At 36.7% G+C, this 18,235-nt stretch overlaps 1 protein-coding gene across 1 annotated transcript in view; it reads left to right on the forward strand.

Annotated features, from left to right (window-relative positions):
- Window positions 1–18,235, forward strand: part of LOC139777755 (uncharacterized) — a 185,653-nt gene that overhangs the window by 40,860 nt on the left and 126,558 nt on the right. Inside the window, exon 3 of the mRNA XM_071715356.1 lies at window positions 8,714–8,895. Coding sequence (XP_071571457.1) covers window positions 8,714–8,895 — 182 coding nt within the window. The remainder of the gene's footprint in view (window positions 1–8,713; window positions 8,896–18,235) is intronic.

Raw genomic sequence — 18,235 nt, forward strand, 5'->3', positions numbered from 1 at the left:
ACTAGATGACACTGGTTTCGAGTTTCCTTCTTCCTCAGAGGAATAACCATCGGACCTCTTATCACCCAGCCGAGTTTCGTTTTTTGTAGAACAGGAAGTGATGGACCTAATGGTATCTGTCCGATGCATAGAAGACTCCAGAAGAGTTCCGCTCCGATGAGTAGATCAATTGAATGAGGGTTGTGAAATTGTGGATCCGCTAACACTAGATTCTTAGGAATCTTTAAACTGTGCCGTTTAATCTCTAAATTGGGCATATCGCCCGTAATCTGCCGAATGACCAAACAAGTGAGTTTTGTGGAGTACAAATTGTGATTTGATTTAAGGACAATCTCCGTCTTGTAGCTTAAGTTAGTTTGCTGCCTACCAAGTCCCGAAACCTGCTGATTAATTGGTGTGAGCTTCAAATTTAATTGATTACATATATCCTGTGTTATGAAATGAGACTGAGCTCCTCCGTCCAATAAAGCTCGACAGTCTCTTTGCTTACCCTGTGAATCTTGTATTCGTACCAGGGCAGTTGTTAATATCACTGATGTTTCATTTCTTAGTGTATGGTTACAAGAAACCTGTTTAACCTCTTCTTTTTCGCTTGCTGCAGTATCCGTAGAGGAGCTGTCCTTGGATGCCTTCTCCTGCGAAGCTTCCTCCATATGTAACAATGTATTATGCTTCTTCGGACATTTCCTGCAATGACCGGATGTACATTCTTTAGTTTGATGATTAGATCTTAGACAATTAAAGCATAATCGATGTTTGCGAACTTCTTGAAATCTTGATTGAGTAGGAAGTTTTATGAACTCCTTGCACTGATAAATATTATGGGCGTTTTTACAAACTGGACAGCTTCCTTCCTGTGTCACATGTGCCGACACTTTCGAGGGTTTTGCCGCTGACGATGTGGTTTTGGATTTATTGACCGATCCCTGTTTATCCAAATCCGCACGCTCCAGGTACTTACAATGGGCGTTTAAGAACTCTATGATTTCCTTAAACTTCGGTCGTGCGACAAGTTGCAATGCGTGTTTCTCCCACTCACGTTTAGTGTATGCATCAAGTTTGGTGGAAAGCAAATATACTATCATGCTATCCCAACCATCTACGGCTTCACCTAAATTCTTTAACGATAAAAGATGATTATTCGCTTGATCGATTAACTGTCGCAATGATATGTGTAAATCTTTGGTCATTACTGGAAGTTCAAATAACCCCCGAACATGATAATGTGATAACGCTTTCGGATCTTCGAAACGTTCCTTTAAAACAGTCCATGCTGTCGTGTAATTCGCGGCGGATATACCTAACGCTTCAATCGCGCGCGCAGCTTCGTCGGTAATAGCAGAATCTAGATAATGAAATTTTTGAATATTTGTCAACTTCGGATTATCATCGATCATGGATTGAAACGTATCTCGGAATTTTATCCAACGCTCATGCGAGCCATCAAACACTGGTAGCTGAATAACCGGCAATTTTACCCCTAGCTGAGGTTCGGTCGCATTATTTACATCGTCCTGCCGCGCAACTCGAGAATCTTGACCTTGATTTCCTCTCTGTTGTAACAAAGTTCGCGCACGTGTTAATAATTCGAAATATGATGTCTCGAAATTGCTACGTTCTTCGCAACCCGCCGCTATTCCGTCTTCCTCTTGTCCTACGTTCTCTATTTCCGATTGTATTACGTCGAATCGCTCAAATAATGGCTCGAATTTTTGTAAGCGAGTTTCTAATGCTATGATACTTTGTTCTCGGTCGAACGCCTCTAAGAACGTTCTGAATCGTGTAACATGTGCCTTTACCTGACCACGCGTTTGTATAAGTACCTTCACCGATTCTGCCATTTTTTATTTTCCGGTACTAATACCTTCAAAGACTTACAGGATAGGGTGGATGCCACTGCCTTTATCCACGTAATGCTTGCTTTCGTCCTTTGATTTTACGAGACGTCTCAACTCCCTGAGATCCGTTGTTCAGTCCGATAACCGTCGCTCGTAAATTCTGTGCTCTCTCGTATCCGCCACAGGATATCGTAGAGCCTTTCACTGCTTTCGTGTAATAATATCCGTGTACTATTATCCGGCTCGAAGGACCAAATGTTAAATCGTTTACTGTTAACTTCAGTTAACCCGCTATTCTCGTAGATAAAAATATAATGCGTAATGGACTTTGTTAAAAATGCGTCTTTATTCCCATGCTGTTGCTAACGGACAACGGAACAATATGGCTGAGCCACACATAACACTCTCTAGATAGATGCGTAACTCTCCTTCCCTTTCAGCGCCATCTCCACCGATCTCTTACAGCGTCACTTCGCCATTTTGACTACAGCGCTACTCCTTAAGGCGCATCCGGTCGCGTTCTAAGCGGGTTTTCAACAAAATCTGCCACGCCAATTCCTTTTCGGGCCCTTCCCCCCTTTTTCTTTCAATTTATTTAATCGCAATCTTACTTCTTCAACTTCAACTTTGTCGGGCTCTATTCCCTTTAAGAAATTTTCTACTCGCGTGAAACCAGCCTTTGCTATCCTTTTTCTTTGCTTAATTTTCATTAAATCAATGTTTTGCGCCATTCTGATGCCTTTCCTTTAGAACGTACAATTTATAAACTTATGTATGAATACACTTAGAATCGCAACAAAATCTCTCTTTAAAATATATGTACTCTTAATACGCGACTTGAATACCTTAACCTTATACCGTTCGTAAGCTTTAATGGATCGTGGCAGTGTCTTATAATCGTGTGACTTGTGCGCGCCGCAACATAACCTCCTCTTTCACTGTGGTAGGCCTGCGTTCGTGCCGTTGTGCACGATGGACTCTTCCTCGTAATGGCTTCGTCCACTTCGTTGAAATGATGGATGCCTTTGTCTGCGTCTTTGAAGAATGGATTCGTCCTCGTTGTGAACTCGTCCTCGTCGTTGATAATGGCGTCGTCCTCGTCTTTGCATGAACTCATCTGCTTCGTTAATCTCAGCGACAAGTCGCTAATTGTAGTTACACTGCTGCTGATTTCTCTCGGTTAGCGTAGAGAGACTCCTACGGCTTCGTAAAAATCCTTTGTTTCTCGTCCCTTTATTCTCGCCAGTATCCGTTAAACACGTCGGACTTAACCTGCTGTGCTTTTCAATCCCAGTTCTACATCTGGGATCCGGTTCGAAGGACCATGAATAATTTTGTAGTTTACTATGGTTTCTAGGGATTGAAATTGTAGGATACCTTTTGTGCTGATTATCTGTACACAGTAGATCGCTTTATTTTTGTGATACAGAGCTTGCTTGCTTACGATACTGGTGCTTTCTTAGTACTGACTTCTTCCGCGCTTCGCGCCACTGCACACGCTCGCCACGCCACCACTCATCACACGCCATCACACGCTACATACTAACAGCGCCGCGAACAAGACCGCGAAACACAAATATGAAGGCCAAGACGAGATATTAAATAAACCTAATATTCACTAATCTAAACACTTTAATTTTTGTGAAGAGTTTACATTGCGTGTACTTGGCGCCTTTTTTTACCTTTTTTGAAAATTATAATGTATCTTACTGCCTAATACAGCATAAAGGGGTGTAGTTCCGAATGACCCCTGCTCCTGATCGATCTAAAGTTTTACACATAAGTTGTTTTTGATGTAAAAAATAAAATCCGCGTGATCCCAACTTTGGGAAATAAAAATTTTTGTTAGCACTTATCACGGACTAAAATTGATTCTATATGATATATGTTACTGTTGTCGTGCCGTGCCGTGAAATGGATCTCAGTGCCGGCACCGGGGTCCGTCAATCCGCAGGGAATAAGGACAACACTCGCGAGATTTCTTAACGCTTGCTTTTTTATTAATAAAGTTGATTCTTAGTTACACTCGTTTCGGATTATTTAAGTATCCTGACTTGCCGGTAGATCGCGATAACATTCAAGCACAGGTCGCGGTACGCGTTTCGATTTAGACTGCCCGCCGCCTATAGCAAAGGCGGGCTTTTTATCGCGCCGAGTTCATTGCCACATTGCCAACTCGGATAGCTTCCGAGTTGGTGTCGACACCCGGCTGTCAGTGCTTTTGGTTGCAGCGGGATCGGGTTGCATCGGTCCGTGACCGAGCGACCTGGTGATGCCCGGAATGCTACCTAAGGCATATGTTGCAATTACCGAAACTTGCGCTGACAGCTCGGTGTTGCAATTAAGCCATCTCGACTTCCGCCTCAACATCCCTTCCCCCGTAGAAAAAAAAAACTGAGGTATTAAGTTTTTCGTTAATATTTGTTTTATACAGGGTATTCTTTTCTTTTTCCATGGAGGTTACATTATCTTATACTCTAGTTTCCAAGTTGCATTCGGAAGTCGCGTTGCGTGTCTTTCTTCGTTCTTTTCTTTACTACCCATATGACAGTAATTACGATCCCTATTATAATTACAACTATGGACACGGAGCCCACGGGATATATTACATATTTGTTAAAAAATGCTGACTTGGTTGTTTTCTAATTCCTCGTTTATTTCTTCTAGGTTTAGGCTTAGTTTCGTTAGTTCCGCGGGATCATTAATTACAGGTTCCAGTCGTAATTCTGTTCCTAATTTTCCGCTATCTTCAATATTTTTATTTATGGTTTTAAATGTTAAATTAAACTGTGGTAAATTCATTTGTACATATTTAATGTCTGTTCGTTTTTTTGTTCGTAGTGTTACGTCTGTCGGAGACAGTCTACAGTTTTCATTTAACTTAATTTTTCCCGTTCTTTTTATTTCTATTTTTTTCAGCCTGATCATTGCATTGTATAGTTATTTCTTGTCTAGATGGGGTGGAAAACAGCCATGTCTGCGGTTCGGCTAATACTATCCAGAACGTCACGTTTGAGAGAATGTGACGTCGCTCGCAACCGTTTTGGTGTCTTGGCGCTTTTACAAATATCTGCACCTTGCATGGTGCGTGCGCTGTTACAAAATATAAGGGATAGTGTATTTTACATACAAATTACGTGTCGGTGTGCGTAGATTTGTCTAGATCACTTTTTTTTAGCGTAAGGTTTTGAGAATTACAAATATATTTTTATTGTCGTACACCGGGAGGGGGGTTATGCGTACAATTTCATAATTGTGGTATGTAACAATCGGAAAGGTTAGGATCGTGTAAACGTTAGTTCAGAAGTTGCCTGGTCTAAAGAAGAATTTATTCTCGTTAATGGCCATGATGAAACATGACGTTCAAATTAAACTGTCAGAAGCTATAAAGATGATTGCAAATGACCGCATTTTCGGAACAGGCACAAGTGATGGAGGGGAAGATGAAATAGATGAAATTTAAAGTGATTTGACTACCACAAGCGAACGCCGTTGAAGAACAACTGAGATTGATTCACGAGAAATCGGGACTGAGATTGATTCACGCCAGCATCGACACAATTAGACGAATGGCACAAGCTGGTGCACTTATTAGAGGTCTCAAGATTAGCGAGGACAACTTTTTCTGCAAAACGTGTGAATATAGAAAGCAGGCCAGCAGTTTACACAAATCAGTGTCACCACGGAATACCGAACCAGGCGAAATGTTACATAGTGATGTCTGCGGGCCGTTTAATGTTCAAGGCCTTGGGGGCCAAAAATATTTCCTTTTGCTTAAAGATGACAGCACTGAATACCGAGTCGTATATCCACTAAAGAACAAAGAAGAAACCGCGGAGGTGATCGAATTTTGCAACATAATTGCAAACAAGTTCGGAAGACAAATTAGGACCTTTAGGACAGACAACGGTCGTGAATATATTTGCGAACGTCTTCTTAAAGAATTCAAACGGCGCAAGATTATACATGAAACTTCTCTCCACATAAACGGTAAAGCCGAACGAGAGATTAGAACTCTCGTGGAGATCATGAGGTCTATGATCTACGGACAAGTTCCTAAGTTTCTGTGGCTGGAAGCTGTGATAATGGCGGCTCAGTTAAAGAACAGAGTAATGACTACAAAAGGTGGAGAGAAAACACCATTCGAACTATGGAATGGTCGTAAGCCGAGCATCGATAATCTGCATGTGCTTGGAACAGAATGCATGGTCCAGATTCCAAAGGCTCTACGCAAGAAAATGGACAGAATGACTGCTAAGCGCATCTTCGTTGGCTACAGAGGTGATTCTAACATTTTCAAAATCTATAATCCCAATACGAGGAAGGTCCATTGCGTATCAACTGTGCCATTTAATGAAGTCGACAACAGTGAATATGAATTCAGTACGATTAAAGTGGGAAAAATAAAGGAGTCAATCACTACACGAGAAGCTGGACAGAAAAGTCAAATCGAAGAGCCCGATTGTGACAAGCAATTAACAGAATCAACTTCATCACCAAAGCGAGGAGCAGAGCAGTTGAACTCGAGGCAACTACTTCGCAGACAAGAAGACAAGGCTTGTGGAACAGAAACGAGATAAGAAAGCGCGATTATTACTCAGCAAGAGCAAATCTGGCTATTATTGAATCAAGTTTCTACACCGAAGCCATCAGCGGTCCAGATGAAAAAAAATGGGAGTCTGTAATACAAGAGGAAATTCAAGCCCACAAACAGAATTCAACGTGGCTTCTTGCAGAGATTCCGAAAGATAGAAAGCCGATCTCTTGTCGATGGATATTCAAGGTAAAGTAGATACTGGTGAAAAAATTTGCTATAAAGCCAGATTGGTCGCTCGAGGATTTATATAGCGACAAGGAATAGACTACGAAGAGACATATGCACCCGTAGTTCGGTACGACATATGTCGTATAATGTTGGCAAAGGCAGCGATCGAGCACATGGACATGATGCAATTCGACGTCAAGCCTGCTTTCCTGCACGGCAAACTGAAGGAGGACATTTAGATTGAACTTCTTGAAGAACCATGGCCAGAGAACGAGCAAATAGTCGAATTAAATAAAAGTCTGTACGGTCTTAAACAGAGTTCAAACTGCTGAAAAGTTTCAACATGACAAATTCAATGGCTAACAACTGCCTATATACATATAGGCAAAAGAGACGGATTTGTCTTATACCTGCTTATTTACGTCGACGATAGTCTGGTAATATGCAAATCAAAGAAGATTCTAATGGAGTTTTTAGAGAATCTTAAAAAAGGGTTCGAGATCAAGGTCAACAAACCTCGGTAACTTCGTAGGATTTGAGATTGAAAGAAATAGGAAGGTGAGAACCTTGAAGATTCACTAGACCGAATACATTAGAAAGGTAATCGATCATTTTAAAATGAATGATGCCTAAGAGATCAAATGGATTTGAAGACTCATCGCATCCATCGAGCGGAAGGAGGAAAGAACGGTGGTGCTTCAATGCGACAACCAGGGCATCATTAAATATTCGGAAAGCTTGGAACTTTTCGACAGAAAACCAACTAGCTGATTTGTTAACTAAAGTGTTAGCTCGCAGCCGTTTTGAATTTTTAACTAAACAATTATCAATAGTTCGTGAATATTGAATGGGAGTTTTGAGTTAATCAATAGTTTCGATTATTTTTGTTAGATGGCGTTACATTGGGCCTCCTTTAGTTTCTTGTTTTTTTTATTTTCTCTTATATATGGCCGCGTTTTGAGTTTCGTTTTCTTTCACTATCAAATGAGATTGTAATTTTGAGTAATAAAGTCGATTTTAACTTACTGGTATATCTGCGTGTTGATGATTGTGTCAAATACACATCAATTTTCCATATTTTCGAAATTTTCATATTTTTTTCACAATTTTGGCACCCTGTATTTTTTAAATACAAAATAGTTTAAGGCATGTGTTTATATGACTTTTTCTTCTTAAAATAAGCCACGGAAAATCCCTTTCAATTTTTTGTACTTATTTATATAGGAAACACCCTGTATATTTCCTAAAGAATCATATAAGCGAATAAAAAAAAAGTTAATAATGTTTATCTTATATGTGAATAATGTCTGAAAAGTATTCAGCAATGTGACTTTTGTAATGATACAAATAAATCTAGTTTATCTAATTACATTTTGTAACTTTACTAATTATATCGTCAAAATCCATCATTCGTAAGTGTTTAAGTCTTTATTTAAATCTTATTATTTTAATAGTTGCTTATTGCTTATTGCATGAATGAAAAAAAAATACATGGACCGGATATAACATAATCTACTCTTATTCTACAAAATTTTTAGCCCAATCTAATCCAATCTAATCCAATCTAATCCAATTTTATGTTTTAATCTGAAATTGGTTGCTTCACAAGATCGAGCAACTAGAAAGACAAACCTACTTCTTCAACTATATTACAGGTCTGTCTTTTATAACTGAACTACCATATACTCTCTACATTTCAAGTGAACTAGTTATATACTTGAAATTTAGCAAAAGCGAGAAAGAAAGTTCTAGCGCGGTCCAGTGCAGCAATCAAAAATAAATATATTAACTGTTTATCTTTAATAAATGATTAAGGATGTGTTATTAAAGTTCTTGTTTTATATAGAAAAAAATAGTAAGTACAACGTTATTTATTCACTTTAATTGTTTATATCTTTGGAATAAACAATGAACGACATAAAATTATTTAAAGATCATAATCTTATTTAAGATTATAAGCCCAACAATCTGTGCGTTATTGGAGAGTTTGTCCTAAAGTGAATATTTACTTTAACGTATTGAAACAAGAATTTTATCAAAATATAAATGATATTTTATATTGTTTTATATTATTCTTCATAATGATATCCATATCGCGCTGATATTGCAGAAATATTCCGGACAAGCAATCTGGATATCCCACCATAACACTGCGTGACGATGGACTGTACAATATCTTATTGCGTATTGCCTTATTGGATGAAGATTTACCAGAAACAACGATTGTTAAATGTTTACTCTGCATATCGAAAGCATCGTACAATGTTTCTCGCAAAACTGTCTATTATGCAGGTTAGTGACGAATGTTTACTTTAACAGATATATATATATATATATGACCAACTGCATCTTTTCCTGAATTACATATATAGTGTCTAATGTATATATAGAGGGATAAAAACCATAGTGGTGTAAGTCAAATTTTTTAAAATATTGACTCGTGTGCATAGACACAATCTATACAAATATATAAATTGCATTTATGCACACAAGTCAATATTTTAAAAAATTTGACTTACACCACTATAACTTTTACCCCTCCATATATATATCAAGAGATACGGTAGTGTCTCGCGCCAAGTACACGCGCAGCGTGAGACCGCCGTGACTCTTTTACGCGAGCGCACGAGTTGCAAGTACCCGAGATTTTGAGATCTCAATAACAAGTAAACGGATCAAGTTCTAAGTAGGCTTGATCGATAGCTTGGGTTTGAATTATGTAATAAAAGTGTTTTTACTTTTCCGCTACGTGCCCTACGAGCGGAGATATTGCGACGCAAAGTCTAAAATGTTGAATTTTACAACTAAGAAACGTCGTCGTCGTCGTCGCCGTACGTACGTACGTACGGTTGCTTTTGCATCGATAGATGGCGTTTTTGAGATACCTCGAGTGTTTAAAAAAAGACAGTATATACGTGCGTGTGCGCTCAGTGCAAACAGAGCGTTCAGCGCGCTGTCAATCAGTTATAACCTAGAAATATATATCGTGCAACACCGTAGTCTCTCATTGTTAAAAACGATCGTTTAATTCCGAATTTTAGTCGCGTCATGCAAGGATCAAAGTGTCACGATATTAAGATGGGCGTTACAAGAAGCGAAATATCAGCGGGTCGGATTTATCAGTGTAGTGACAGTCTTGTCCGTCGTGACAGATAGTGATCATCAATATATCAATATATATTGATCGCAGGAAGCTGATATCGAGGAGATCTTTAAGAAGGAAAGTGTATTCAAAATCGCACACGTATGTACGTATATGCTGTCTTGTAAATTGTAAAAGTTGAAGAGAACGAGAAAGTGATCTGTAGCGCAATTTGTATTGTAGGCAATTATGCTAATTAGTTGAATCGAGCCCATTATTATCCATTATTATGATAGACGTTGATTTTATACCATGATGTCTAGAAATATTAATTATTCACGAAATTAGCAATAACAACAAAATAAATTTTGGTAAATATATAGTATAATAGTACCCTCTTTGAAATTTACAAATTTTGTGTAGTAAAACAGATTCTGAGAAGGAAAATCATCGCTCATGTTCTGTTTGTTTCTAATTAATACTTAAAATTACGATGTCAGTAAGTAAAGAAATAATAATTAAAACGATAATAATTTATGGATATGTATTTCGCTTCTTATTTCAAATAGATGATATTGTGCTTTTTGTTAAAGCAGAGAATACCCTGTATTTACGTTTTCTACTATTCTCTGCTTTAACATAGATTATAATTTTAAAATATATAATTGAATAAAGTTGTAAATAACATATGATTTAATAGTAAGAAGCAAAATATATGTATATTCATAAATTATTATTTCTTTACTTACCGACATTGTGATATTTTAAGTATTAATTATAAACAAACGGAACATGAGCGACAATTTTCCTTCTGAGAATCTTTTTTACTACCCAAAATACACAAAATTTGAAAATTTTAAAGGAATCAGAGAGCGTGCCGTTATTCTACATATTTATCTAAAATTTTATTAAATTATCAAATTAATAATTAGTTACAAAATATGAGGAAGCCTGTTTTTTTATGCATAATTATTAGTAGATATTTATCAATTTGGCTTCCTCATAGAGGAAGCAATGTGCAGGTTTCTACTTGCACACTTAAAAACTATAAGAAAGCAATGTGCAAGTTTCTACTTGCTCACTTAAACAAGTTTCTACTTGCACACTTAAAAACTATGAGAAAGCAATGTACAAGTTTCCACTTGCACACTTAAAAACTATGAGGAAGCAATGTACAAGTTTCTACTTGCACATTTAAAAACTATGAGGAAGCAATGTGCAAGTTTCTGCTTGCACACTTAAAAACTATGAGGAAGCAATGTGCAAGTTTCTACTTGCACACTTTTTTTTATGGATAGAGTATCATTAAAGATACTTACACATTTTTTAAGCAGAAATCGGTAACCCTCTCACCGATTCTCACAAAATTCAAAACAACCTTCTTTTAATAATACTCTATATAAAAAATTCTCTATATAATACTCTATATAATACTTACTCTATATAAAATTACATGTACATCTTATACACTTTTTAAGCAGAAATCGGTAATCCCTTCACCGATCCTCGCCAAATTCACTAACAATCTTCCTTTAATGATACTCTATCCATCAAATAACTTAGGGTAGACCGAGGCGAATCGGATCAATATAAGTTTTAAGACAGTTTTCGTTAGTGTTTTTTTTTTTCAAACGAGCTATTTTATCGTGCTAATTAGTAATCCGATTTGCCTCGGTCTACCCTATATATTTTTTAGGCAGAAATTGGTAACCCTTTCACCAATCTTCGCGAAATTCAAAACAACCTTCCTTTAATGATACGTTCTATATATGGGACAATCCACGTCACTTTTACCCCCCATCTGTCCAAAATTGGTATGGACGGATTTTAATGACTAAGGGCGGAAAATGTTCGTCTTGAAAAGAGCTTTCGAAAGGCGTGTGGCATATATGCGCAATTCAACATGGCGTCATATTTATGGCTGCTTAAAGGGATAAATTCAAAATTTCAGATCCAACATGGGCAGATAAAACGGTGAAAAGTAACTAAATTCACGTGAAACTCAGTATTTGGGGAATTTTGGGGTCGCTGATTACGAATCTGAACGTAAAATTGTGAAATTCAAAATGGCGGATGCAAATATGAGAAACGGACGAAAATTCCAGTAAATGATCTGAAAACTCTTACTGGAGGGTTTTTTGGGTCGCTGATCACGAATTTGTAGCTAATTTGTTAAAAAACAACAGAAAAACCGTGTTAATTGAAATTTTACTCTTAGCGTTACCCAGAGATGACGGCGTGGACGTGGTAGAAATTCATCTCCTAGAGTAGAATTTCAATTAACACGGTTTTTCTGTTGTTTTTTAACAAATTAGCTACAAATTCGTGATCAGCGACCCAAAAAACCCTCCAGTAAGAGTTTTCAGATCATTTACTGGAATTTTCGTCCGTTTCTCATATTTGCATCCGCCATTTTAAATTTAACAATTTTACGTTCAGATTCGTAATCAGCGACCCCAAAATCCCCCAAATACTGAGTTTCACATGAATTTAGTTACTTTTCACCGTTTTATCTGCCCATGTTGGATCTGAAATTTTGAATTTATCCCTTTAAGCAGCCATAACTATGACGCCATATTGAATTGCGCATATATGCCACACGCCTTTCGAAAGCTCTTTTCAAGACGAACATTTTCCGCCCTTAGTCATTAAAATCCGTCCATACCAATTTTGGACAGATGGGGGATAAAAGTGACGTGGATTGTCCCATATATAAGATTACATGTATAACTTGTACACTTTTTAGGCAAAAATCGGTAACCCCTTCACCGATCATTGCCAAATTCAACACCAACCTACCTTTAATGATACTCTATCCATAAAAAAAAAATTAAGCTCGATATCTCAAAATTTGCGGAAATTAGGGCAATCATATAGATTTTTTTAGATAAAAATCGGTAACCCCTTCATTATTAGCACTTTTTATTAATTCTATTATATTCTTCAGTTTTTTCTACCCCTATTTCATATATAATTCGTTAAGATTTGGTTGATTAGTTCTGGAGTTATAAAAATTTCGGTAAATTTGGCACATACATACACACATACCGACATTTTTTTAATGCGATATTTCGACGTTTTAGAACATAAGGAACACATTGGCATCAAAAACTAAAAAAACAATTTTCTCTTCGGTCTTTTCTACCCCTTGTTGTGAGCGCACAACGTATTCGCGATAAAGTATGGCACCTGGCAACACCGAGGGCCGGATCAAGGATGTCAATGGTGCTGTTTTGCCCGCTGCCTGCGCGCCTGGTGGGGGACACGCACACAGCTGACGGAGCCGTGTACGTGTGCGCTGGGCGCTCGGTGGCGGCTCGGCCAGCTTCGGGCGGGTAGAAGAGCGCAGACATACACTCGGATGTCTCGTTCTTCCGCGAGTCGTAGCATAGCCATAGCCGGTTCATCGAAAGTCGTATGCGTTAGCGCGTCGGCTGACTTGGCTCGTCTATTATGTCTCGCGTATCCCTTCTGATGTTGATTTATGAATAAAATATATATATTAAGACATTGCAGATGACAATATAATATCCCTTCCCACACTAGGCGCGATACACTATCGTGTGTCTCTTAATTATTTAAAAGTAATGAAACTAATAGCAAAAAATGTTAGTAAAATTTATTAATTACATAAATGATGTCTAACGAAATTATATTATCTTTATTCTGAAAATAACCTATATAAATTAAGTAAAGAAATAAAAAACAGAAAAAGCGTAAATAATAGAAATCCACTCTTGGCCAATATGTACGCTTTCTTCTAAAAAATTCTTGTTATTAATTTAGAAAATAAATTATTGTTAACACAAGGAAAGTGAAATGAAACATTAAATTATATATTGTTTGTTTTATAAATATTATTTTAATAGTATAATTACTTTGTTAATAGTAAATACATGTAATATAAAATTTAAAAAAAGAATAAATTATTTGTGCAACAATAAGATAAATTTTATTGTATTGTTCTCAAATAAATGCATGGGCAACGTACATATTGTTGCTCAACGGAAACCGCGAGAAGGTGGTGGTCTCTTCCGTCAAGAGGAAATGTAAAAATTGTTTTCTTTAATATTAAAGAAAACAATTGTTTACATTTCCTACGAATGCAGAGAGAGAGAGAGAGAGAGAGAGAGAGGGAGAGAGAGAGAGAGAGAGAGAGAGAGAGAGAGAGAGAGAGAGAGAGAGAGAGAGAGAGAGAGAGAGAGAGAGAGAGAGAGAGAGAGAGAGAGAGAGAGAAATACTTTTTATACATTATTATTTATATAACATGATATGTATAATAATGCCCAAAAGATAATGTATTATCTTTTGGACATTATTATTGCGTATCATTAGACGAGGAGGGGCCTGCAATATTTGCATCATCTGCAGCGTATAGTGTCAAACTGCTTTTTATTTTTGTTTGGCCAGTAGCCCATAATATTTCTGGACACATACGCTGCAGATGATTGTCATTAATGACCATATTTAAGGCTGTTTCCCCCCTCGTCTTCAACGCTGATTTAAATACGCAAATCGCATTTACTGTGGTCGACGAAAGCTTGTTGCGTGTCTTTGTTTTTAGATTGGTTAAGACAGAAAATGCCCTTTCAGGATCTGCATTGGAGTGTGGCAGTGATCTTATTGCATTTAAAAGTGATGTTAAATTTGGGTATTTAGGATTATTAATGGATGGACGTTTCAAAATCTCTTTCCACATATTATCAAAATTGAGTTTTGCAAGATTTTCTCTCTCTTCTAAAGTAAAATCGGAATGCAGCGTAAGCCATTCTTCTTTTAAACCGTTTTCATTGAAACCACTTAACGTTCTTGCAATAAAAATAATATCGTTAAAGGATGTTTCTCTGTTAATAGAATCAAATAAAGCTATGTGTGGTTGGAAAACTTCTAATTTACACAAAAATAGGTTATTAACAGGTAATCTCTTCCTAATTTGCTCGGCAGCAGTGATATAAAACTGCAAACAATTTTGTCTAATAATAGTTGTAACATCTGCATGTCCTTTTTCCACTAACTGACAAAGATATTCTTCACATTCTATTCCCAAAGTTATATTAGCAAGATGGTTCTCTTTTTCATGAAATGATATATTTGTATCAAGCACATTTCTTAATAATTCTGGCCTTAAAAAGTTTTGAGAGATTTGCACGAGGAAATCAACGGATCTAGATTGTAGTAAATGAATCCTTGTTTCATGAGCTTGGAAAAAGGCATTAAATGAATTAAAAAAATTTAAAACATATTTTAGAAATAGGAAGTACGCTTTTGTATCTACATTTTGCATCAAAGACAATAAATATTCCCCAGACCCCTTTGTTTTTTCAACCACGACCATTTCAGTAAGGAAATTTCTTAGTGTATCCCACGACTCAAGAATTCTGTCAATACAAGAATAACGCGAAAGCCAGCGAGTTTCGCATAACTTCAAAATTTTGTGATTTGTATCTTGAAAACATTCGCAAAATTCATTGAAAATAGCTGAACGCTTTGGACTACTGTTAATATAACTTGCAATTTTTCTCAGAAATTCTTCGCAGCTATTAGGCATTTTAGAGCACGCAGCGTGCGCAGCTAATGCAGAACAATGGCAAGGACATGAAAATGTTAATAATTTTTTGCATTTTGATTCAAGTTTTGTTTTGAAAGATAAATATTTTCCTGTCATGACAGACGCATTGTCGCATGACAGAGCTATAATATTTAAAAATGGAATCTGAAGTTTATGCATTTCAGTTTGAAATGCATTGAATAACTTTTCTGCACTACAATCTTTTGCATCAATATCAATTAACTTTACTAATTGTGACCGAATATCTAAAGTTTCGCGATCAACATATCGAACAAGAAACGTCATCCATTTTTCATTTGTTATGTCAGATGTTTCGTCAATAAAAATAGAAAATTTACTATTTTGTATATTTTTTACTACACGTTCTGTCTCAACCGGACACAAAACATTCGAAATAATCTTTGTGCATTTCGTACGACCTACACGCAAGTTTTTCAAGACTTTAGGTTTATCTCCTATGACTTGGCAAAGCTTGACAAGTCCTTTTGCAGCTTGCAACGGAATATTATTGTCAGAAATATATGCGATTACTCGGATCTCCGCTGATTTTACTTCCTCATCAAACGTCAAAAGCGGATCAGTTTGCGTATTTAAATCTGGGTTCGATTTGTTCGTTTCTGTATGACTTTTTTCAGATTTTTTTCTGTGCATTGCGGATTCTGCGTGTAGATATATTTGTGATAGACCACCAGTCGAAATAAAAATTGATCTGTCACAAATCAAGCAAAAAAATACATTTGCGTTGTTTGGTACTTCGCGTAACCAGAATTTAAATTCGTCTATGTCGAGCCATTGTGGCCTAAATGTTCTTGCTTTTTTGTCTTGTAAGTTTTTATTACCAGTACCAGTACACGAAACATTTTCTTTCATATTATTTTTATGACACGCAGAATCCGCATGCCTGGAAACGTGTGATGAACACGAAAAGTTTTTATTGCATACGTTGCAATAAAAAAGGGTGTTATCAGATGGCACTTGGCGTATCCAAAGTTTATAGCGATCGTCGCTAAGCCAAGCTTGTGAAAACTTTTGCTTTGGTCTTTTCTTCACTTCATCACACGTTTCCATGTTGAATAAGAAATATAATAGAAAGAGAGTAGAATATAACAAAGATATAAATAAAATAGCGAAAAGATTGCAAGAAAAAGAAAAAAAACAAAGAAAAATGAAAAGTATAAATGCAGAAATATAACAAGAAAAGAAGAAGAAAAATAAAGAAAAGAAGTGAAAGAATAGAAACAGAAATTGAAAATATTAGAAAATTGGGTTTTATACCGTGAAAATAAGCGAAACTGAAGAAGAGCTACAGAACGTGCAGGCGATCAACAAGACAACAAAACGTTCCTCTGCGACTTGCATTTAAACAAATGCGCATCGACTCATAGATCGCTCCGCACCATAGATGGAGGAAGCGAGCCGCATGTACCGACAGATAAGACGGTAACGCAAAGCATGTTGAGAGTGAACAAATAATAATTCGATGGAAGAGGTCAATTTAAAACATCATATAATTGAAATAGCGAAAATTATATGTATAAATATGAATTAGGCCAGTATTAATATAGTCAGTTCTCATTTTTAAGATAATCAAAAAGTACAGCTTTTAGACATTATTATGAAGACACCATGTTATTACACCAAAATATGCATTTATAGATTATAAAGATTGTTAATAACATATTGAAAAATTTGATAATAAAAAGTGCAAGATTACGAGCATAAAATATCTTTCATATTGATCGTCATGCAGAAGCGGTAACCAATATACGATTTATTGCTGACATTAATATTACACATTTTATAAATAGATATCAAATAATTGTAAAGAAAATAAATATTTTAAAACTTTCCATTTCTTTATTAATTTATTACTAATAATAAACCGCAAATATAAAATAAAAACTGAAAGTCATCGTTTAATTTTACATTTTTATGAGTCATATTAATTAAGTCAGCAAATGTATTCCAACAATATGTTCAGATATTTCTTAAAATAAATGGATTAAAAATATATAATCGTATATGGTAAAGAGAAAATATAAATTACGCAGTGTGCTGATGATGTACAATAATATATTTTTATTTAAAAAAATGTAAGAATTGCAAACAGAAGTCATCTTTCTAAATTAATAACAAGAATTTTTTAGAAGAAAGCGTACATATTGGCCAAGAGTGGATTTCTATTATTTACGCTTTTTCTGTTTTTTATTTCTTTACTTAATTTATATAGGTTATTTTCAGAATAAAGATAATATAATTTCGTTAGACATCATTTATGTAATTAATAAATTTTACTAACATTTTTTGCTATTAGTTTCATTACTTTTAAATAATTAAGAGACACACGATAGTGTATCGCGCCTAGTGTGGGAAGGGATATTATATTGTCATCTGCAATGTCTTAATATATATATTTTATTCATAAATCAACATCAGAAGGGATACGCGAGACATAATAGACGAGCCAAGTCAGCCGACGCGCTAACGCATACGACTTTCGATGAACCGGCTATGGCTATGCTACGACTCGCGGAAGAACGAGACATCCGAGTGTATGTCTGCGCTCTTCTACCCGCCCGAAGCTGGCCGAGCCGCCACCGAGCGCCCAGCGCACACGTACACGGCTCCGTCAGCTGTGTGCGTGTCCCCCACCAGGCGCGCAGGCAGCGGGCAAAACAGCACCATTGGCATCCTTGGGCCGGATTACTTGGTAACCTAGCGACGAGGACCGATGACGCGAAAGCCAGCACGCGTCGCGGTAATGACCATATATGGTCATTCGGGATATCACCAGCCCGGTAGGACTTTGATCGCGAAGTCAAAACCGCTGACTGCTAAGTCAGCAATGCCGAGGCGATAAAAAGCCCGCCCTTCCAAGGAACGGCGGGCAGTCTAAGAACCGAGCGCGTACCGCGAGACAACGTAACATTAGTGTAATTGTAACCCGCAAGTCAGGGAAAGTAAGTGAAATAGACCAAGTG

The sequence above is a fragment of the Temnothorax nylanderi genome, unplaced genomic scaffold (genome assembly GCF_030848795.1).
Source record: "Temnothorax nylanderi isolate EJ_2023f unplaced genomic scaffold, tnyl_v1.0 TNYL_tig0161_pilon, whole genome shotgun sequence".
Lineage (NCBI taxonomy): Eukaryota > Metazoa > Arthropoda > Insecta > Hymenoptera > Formicidae > Temnothorax > Temnothorax nylanderi.